This window comes from Phragmites australis, chromosome 3 (genome assembly GCF_958298935.1).
Source record: "Phragmites australis chromosome 3, lpPhrAust1.1, whole genome shotgun sequence".
In the NCBI taxonomy this organism is placed as follows: domain Eukaryota; kingdom Viridiplantae; phylum Streptophyta; class Magnoliopsida; order Poales; family Poaceae; genus Phragmites; species Phragmites australis.
Genome location: NC_084923.1, coordinates 25,337,854 through 25,345,395, shown reverse-complemented (window position 1 = coordinate 25,345,395; position 7,542 = coordinate 25,337,854). Strand labels below are relative to the sequence as shown.

Below are 7,542 nucleotides of genomic sequence, written 5' to 3'. Positions count from 1 at the left end.
TGGATTTGGCCGCTTCGTAACCGCCGCAAACCTCCTCCTTCCACATAAGAAGAAGAGCACATCCGCCAGATTCTGGTGGTTCCAACAAAGAACGGCATGCAGCAATTCACACTTCCCCGTTAACGTGCTAATTGGATTGGATTGGTGATCCATCCCAATTTAGGGTTGTTTTCTTTCGTTGGTAAGGAATCCTAACTTGCTTGGATGAAATTTGTTCTAGGAGATAGATCTCTTATCTACTTTGTGAGCTATAGAATCCAAATTTTCCAAAAAGGAAGAAGGATTGGGTGTTCATTTGAACACCCATGCCCAACGCTAAGTTCACTCCTGCTTTGAGTGGAGATCCACTCTAGCTTAGTGGCTTACATTGATTTCTTCTTTTGTTGGCAAGGAAACTTTAGCTTACTTGGATGGATTGTTCAAAATTCTTGTGGTGTGTTATGTTCTGCAAGACCTTTTCTTGGTAGTGAGCAGCAATCCAAGTCCCAAATCCACCAGTTTTTGTGGATTTGTTTCACGTGTCGTTGGCATAGTTGTCATGGTGTCGAGATATCGTCGCCATAACAACAATATATCGATGTGGCGACGCATGGCATCTCATCATAGGGACACCACAACTCTGGCGTGTATGGTGTCTGGCATAGCACTGTCGCTCCTCATGGCATTGTTTTGCACTGTGGCGGCTGCAATAGAGCCGCTGCTGTCGTGCCCAAGCCTCGGATCTCCGGTCGCTGCTCGAGCCTTAGATGTCTGGCCGCCCCTGCCTTGCATCTCCTGCCTTCCTCTCCGTTTGCCTCTCTAGCCCGCGTGTGTGCTGTGTGCGTGTGTGTGGAGGGAGGTAGTTGTTATGTTGCTACGGCTGCTGCTATGTTGCGTGTTTGAGTGGAGGGGTAGTTGGCTAGGGTTATAGAATGAATTGATGGGCTGAATTTATTAATTCTTGTCTTTGTTTTATTTTTCCTTTTATTTTACTCATAATATATTATTGCATGTCAAGTGTTGAAGGCATCAAGCTCTACTATTGTGCCTCTGATCAGGGTTCAACTTATCGATGGTTACCACTCGAAAATCACAATAACCAAGCTTACCACTCCGCATCGATAACAGAAATAGACCGATTTTCAAATTTGAATTTAAAAAAATAATAAAAAAGCTAAAAAACTAGAGACAATTTTAAGACCTTCTATGAAAAACAAATTCAAAAATAATGTCATTTGCATCATATTCTATAGGGAGGAAGTTTGGAAAAAAAAGGTTGAAGCGTTCAGCTCATTTATTAACTTATGTTAAGAAAAATCTTAACATATAAACATATATTTTTTGTGTAGGGAATATTTTAAGAGGATCTTTAAAATTGGTTTCATTCCATTTAGTGTTTTATTAATTTCTTCATGATTTTTACAAAGTTCACAAGAATAAAGTGAACATGTTAAGAAATAATATTGTAATTAACTTTTCATGTCTGCCATTATTTTTTCTATATAAAGTATAGTATAAGTAAACTAATAAAAATAGTTTCACTAATTTTGGAGGTATGATGGGTTAGTTATGAATTAATCTAGTTGCAACATATTTACACAATCATGCATATAACAATAACTATTTCATGAGTTCATGTATTTTTAAAAGACATAGGATCATGTAAGAAGACTAACAAATTGGTTTCATGATTTTTGGATTAGCAAAAAGTAAACTAGGTTTAGCAAATATATTTTCTCACAAAAAATATTCAACTTTTTCATGAGTATAAATACTTTTATCATGTAGATCATGTTACAAGAAAACCAACAAATTTTGTTTCACTTGATTTGAAGCTCAGATGAATTAGTTATTGATTTTACAAGATTTGGCTATTTTTTTGGTTTTTTTAACTTCACTAAAATTCGAGAAAACCGTTCAATAAATCAGTAAAACCGAATGGTTACTGATGAATTCGAATGGTTATCGACAATTCAAAAATGCGTAAAACCCGCTCGATAAATCGCTAAATGAAATTGATAATCGTAGCAAACCGACCGGTTACCGTTCGATTGATGCGGTCCGAATTCTCGCCGAATTTTAAAATTAACCGAGTGAATTTTGAGCGAATTCTCGCCAAATTTTTCCCGGTTATCGTGATAAGCGTGATTTTCCGGTAACCGTCGACGAGCGGTTTTCAAGCTCCAAACAGTTTTGGAAACCTTGCCCCTGATTGGCTCAAGTGTTCAAGGCTTCAGGCTCTTCTCTACTGTACTGCTATGTTGTGTATTTGTCACGATAATATGTGTATGACGTCGTCACGCCGTGCACTATAGGCGCTATATAATTATGAAGGTGGTGGGTTGTCACGTTTTGCCACACCGTCGTAACAACTATAATCGCAGGGTACTTATAGTGTGGATTTATTTTCCAATAATTTGGTGGTTCAATTGAACCCTATGTTGCCCATGTATAATAATAACTAGCTAAGTACTCGTTCGTTTCAATAAAAATATAAATATTGGATGTGATAATATTAAGTATAAATATGAGTATAGAGATGTAGATATACCATAGAAGTGTTGCTGAATGAATATGTTAGAAGCGATGTCGTAGTTTTGATTTTAGAAAGAATCTAAAAAGGAGAAAGAGATTATCTACTAATTTATATCCTAACTTTTATTTTTATTACTAAAACGGGTAGCATATTTGTAGCATGTAACCGGATTGAGAGATTCTAGAACGAGGATGAATAGCAAGTATATTTAAATTATTTAAACTTTAAGTGTTTTTATTAGACAAAAGAAGAATAGAAAAAAAATTAACTCGTGTTTTATATCATATGGATAGGATAATTCCTATTTCGTATTTGTTTGTGCTGGTTGCATCGAACACAGATGGAAGAAATAAGGCCATGTTTGTTTAACCTTCCAACCAGCCAACGCACCCGCGCGGCCGAAGGACCTTCGGCGATTAGGGTTCGTCCCGCGCCCGCCTCCCACCGCCGCCCCCCGTCAACATCGCCCCCTACAGTCAACGGCGCCTCGTCCCGTCGCCGTCGCCTCCCGCCGCCGCCGACCTCCCTGCACCTCCGAGGAACTTGACCGCGTCCTCCACACGCCACTGAGGTATCGCAATCCTCCTTGTTCCCTCTTCTCAAGTTTGTGCGCAGATCTGCAATATGGTAGCGATTTGAATTGGACCCATGTAGTATTCCTGTGTAGATTTCAATCCATGTGCTCTGAATGTTTCAATCACTAGATGTTGCTGCTGGGTGGTTGTGCGCAGATCTGTAATATGCTTTGCAAGTTGGCTGCTGGGTGGTTGAAAAACCTTAGCAGTTTTCAATTGGCTGCATGTTGTTGTTGGCCTAGGCAGCAGATTCTACAGCATGGTAAAAGTCTGTATAGCATGTATAGACTCTAGAAGCGCCAGATTACATACCAGTTCCTAGATGATTTCAGTTCGGCAATATGTGTAAGCTTTCTAGGCAACCAGACATGGTTATTGCAAATGGATTAAACAAAAATAATGTGCTGTGTGATCTAAAATCTGCAACATGAAAACAACATCAAAGGCTACATGTGTTGTTTACATAAACAAATATATTTACTCCAAACAGCTAGGGACATTACACACATTGCACCTTCCATTCAGCTCAAAAGCCATCAGCCAACCCATCTAAAAGCAGGGTTGCCAAATTGATGCAGCTTTCATGGAAGCAGCTTTTGGAAAAGCAGCTTCTCCAGGACCATCAGTCAGAAGCAGCTTTCGGAAAATCCACAGCCCAAACAAACAGGCCCTAAATAGTTAGAAATGCATACTTTGACCAGGGGAATGGCATTTCATACTGGTGGTTTAGACTGTGGTTTTTATATTATGCAAGCAAAATAATTCTTTTTTGGTTGCGGTAGCTTGAGATCTATTCTGCATAGGACAAGGTTTCATGTTAAATAAGATGTTATTATGCTGTCCTTTGCACAATACTTTTCTGTTTCGGCACTTGATAAGGTTAAGAGAAGATTCAACTGAGGTTACCTGTAAGAAACACAAACCAATAGATGCTGCAGGATATCTGGTGATGTGCATTTTTTGTAATTGGAGAGCCCAAGGTTATTACATCTACTGCAGGATCTCATGCCAGGAGAAACATGCCTATGGCAACAATGCCTTAATGTATATGCTACGTACCAAAGTAGAGGTCTGACTGACATAACTATATCATATGGCTAGGCAACCGAAAAATATAGGATCCATTTATATGGTATAAACAAGGCATTTCCAGTGCAGATGAATGCTATGAAATCTCTTGCAGTACGACAGCTTGATATGTTTGATATGGTGTATAAGAACTCTTTCATGATTTCTCTGTAATGATTTTCTCCTTTTGTCATTTTTAAATTTGCATTTGACAGGAAACATTTCTAATGCAGATACTGCAGTATGGCGACAAGACGCAATGTTCGGTACTCATCTCTTCCTACAGAGGACAGGGATGACAACAATCTTAATGAAGGCGATGTTGATCTTCGGTTCACTTACACTCCAAAATCCTACAGGAAGATCCCGTGGAAGTCAATTGCCCTCGCATTGTTCCTCCTCCTCCTAGGAACTTCACTTCTCTTCCTTTCATACTTCATATTCACAGGTCACATGGAGGGTGATAGTTCTCAAGCATATGGTCTGTTGTTCCTGGGATTCCTTGCCTTCCTTCCTGGTATGTTAATGTAAACTGCTTTAACGTTTCATAGTTACATTAACATGCATTTATTTCCTCTTTATGAATGAAGTTTTTTCGTTCTTCAATTTATTTCTACATTATTCACTGTCACCGTCTTTAGCTTCAAAAGAAATCTGTTATGGTGTAGTTATTTTTCTCAGTTGTATCTGGTGCATTTATTTAGAGAGAAGTTGATTGCTATAGACAAGATTAGAAAAAATTATATAGAATGAGGCGCAACACATTGTTGTTATGTAATCGTTACTGATAGTAGACAATTATATTTACATTCGTTGCTTGTGATATTTATGGAGAAATAGGGAATTGGTAGGTTCATTGATTACTTAAAAGTTAAAAGACAACTGGTCCTGCCCTTTTAAGCCTCAACTATTATTGTAGAAAATAAACTGGTCACTCTTTGCATCTCAATTTTGTGCAGTTTGCATCAGTGGAAAAATCTGCTTCTTGCTATGGTTTTGAGAAGACCCCTCTAGAACTGTGTTCCATTTTGTTCAAACATTTACATGGTTTTGACATGAATGCAGGTTTTTATGAGACTCGAGTTGCTTACTATTCATGGAGAGGAGCACCAGGGTACACCTTTGCGTCCATACCAGATTATTAGTCTCCCAAATTTCCTTGCTGATGGGGTAGTGAAGACAATGAACAGAAAGGAAACAGCCTAAAACTTTTGCTGGGAATCAAATCAGTAATTTTCAGTGTTAAACAGTTGGCATGTAGATGTAGTTACGTTGTGCTGATTGTTGTGTTTATATAGAGATATTACTTAACTAGGTAATACCAAATAATCTTTGTATTTTGCTGCGTCTGGTGTTTGGAAGCTATTGGTTTTCACATGTTTAGTATGGTAATTTATAGATATGTGTCGATGTTGTTTAGGGCTTTGATTTGTTTCACTTGCTGAAGATACATGTACTCCTACTTTATCTTTGTTCTCTAGATGTTTAATTCTTTTTAAGGAACCATCTGTTCATAGTTGGCATATGTTCATTTGCATTAGTAATTTTCGTTCTGCTAATAGTCTTTAAGTGGTGCGGAAATGGAGTGAACCCAAATCTGGCCTTGATCAAGAGAAGTAGAACGAATCGAAACGGCCAAAATGTCCACCTTGTCTAAAATGGTAATGCACTAAAAATTTGGACGCAACATGCTGTTCGAACGAAGAAAAATGGAACGAAGTCTTTTTCACTTCAACTCTTCTCAGCTAGTCCAAATTTCTGTGAAACAAACTGAACTTGCGTCAAATTCAGCAATGAAAACAAGGAGCTGCCTGGCCACGGCTGCGTCGAGCTGATTTGTTTCGCTGCGAGAGGGCTGCGGTGGCAGAAAGTGAGCTCATTCGGACCGTCTGGTGCGGCGGTATGACGGCAATCAACCCGATCGACGGCGGATCATTCGTCCCAGACCCGCATGATCAAACAAGGCACATCTTTGACTTAAAATTCTACTACTTAAAAAATATATAGTGATTCTTACTTTAGATAGGACGTTATACCTTCAATCCTGCAAACTACCTCTAAACTTCACAGAAATTACTCACCTCATACCATCCAATCTCTACTACTCCGCTCGTATGTGTTCCACTCTCGAAAATCCTGCTCCCGTGTTTTGCCTCTAGTTTGCGCGCCCGCTTGGCAAGTGCACTGCGCGCCATGCACGTCGGCCACCTCCCACAACTCTCGTTGGCATGCACACATGAATGAGTTCAATGACTAGTAACACCTGAAATATGCAAAATAGCGAGGACATCTGACCAAACAAGGAAAAGTGCTATATATGGGCAATGCTAATTAACAGGCGGTGCCGTTGCTCTTTCCCGCTGTTATTCTCTGTTGCTCTTTATCAGGCAGCTCCATCCATTCCCCTCAACGGCCGGCGGTTCAACGTCGACCGTGCGAAAGGCAGAGGCGTGGGATCCGCACACCGTCGCCGCCCCGTCCAAGCTGGCTTGGTTGTTCATAGATGTACGCACGCACGCATTGCCCGTTAACATTATTATTATTCCAAGGCTCGAGAGGTTCTTCTTCTCCATATCCCAAGTTTATATGCATCTTGCAGTTTGAACCGGGAAAATAACTAGTAGTTGTTGGAATCAATCTATTTTATTTCATGCCTTCTTCACAAGTTGATTCGTTTCATGCTGGATTGTACTTTGCTGTTTGTATGGGCTTGCAAATTAATGTATACCTTTTCAACAAAAGAAGAAAAAGAAGAAAGGAGCTAATAAATCCACAGCCATTTTTTTTATGTGGAGAAAAAGAAAAATAAAACCGATCTTGCTTGTACTTGTGAATGCCCATGCTTCAGCTTTACGCCCATGTGCACTGACCTAATTAAAGACAGATCGTATTCAGTGCATGTGCAGATAACTACAATAATAAGGTGATGATCTGCGCTCGTTAAGGGTAATAGCAAGCCCTTAGACTATCTTCTTCTTTCGGGGAAGTCCTTGGATTATCTCTATCCCATCAGGTCTAATGCTTTGTACTGAATTCTAAACAGAACTACTATTTTAGCATACTGTGGTTTCAAACTCATGATAATAGCAGTTAAGTGCTTTCCTGAGTACATTTTCTTTCACCTAATGGTGTTTTCCTGAACATAAGAATATTTCCTCCCAGAAAACAAAGATAAATATATTTTACTCTCTGTGAACAAAATGATTGCAACGATTTTTTTCAATTACAAGGATAATGTACACCACAATCACACCCAAAAAACCCCGTCACATGTCCCCATGTCTCCAAATAATACCACTAAAAACACTTGTGTGTAAAATACCTCACGACTCCAATATCCCACCAAGAGGTGGTTCCGTTGCAACAATTATTAGTCACTTCATG

The 7,542-nt window shown here is 39.3% G+C and overlaps 1 protein-coding gene across 2 annotated transcripts; it reads left to right on the top strand.

The window, feature by feature from the left end:
* Positions 1–2,850: 2,850 nt before the first annotated feature.
* Positions 2,851–5,674, top strand: LOC133912732 (uncharacterized). 2 transcript variants are annotated; one of them, XM_062355619.1, is made up of 3 exons: positions 2,851–3,086; positions 4,392–4,675; positions 5,224–5,674. In XM_062355619.1, the coding sequence occupies exons 2-3, from the start codon at positions 4,402–4,404 to the stop codon at positions 5,301–5,303; spliced, it is 354 nt and encodes a 117-aa protein (XP_062211603.1). In that variant the 5' UTR covers positions 2,851–3,086; positions 4,392–4,401; the 3' UTR covers positions 5,304–5,674. The 2 variants fall into 2 exon arrangements, with proteins under 2 accessions (XP_062211603.1, XP_062211604.1); XM_062355620.1 differs by having other exon boundaries at positions 4,374–4,675.
* The last annotated feature ends 1,868 nt before the right edge of the window (positions 5,675–7,542 follow it).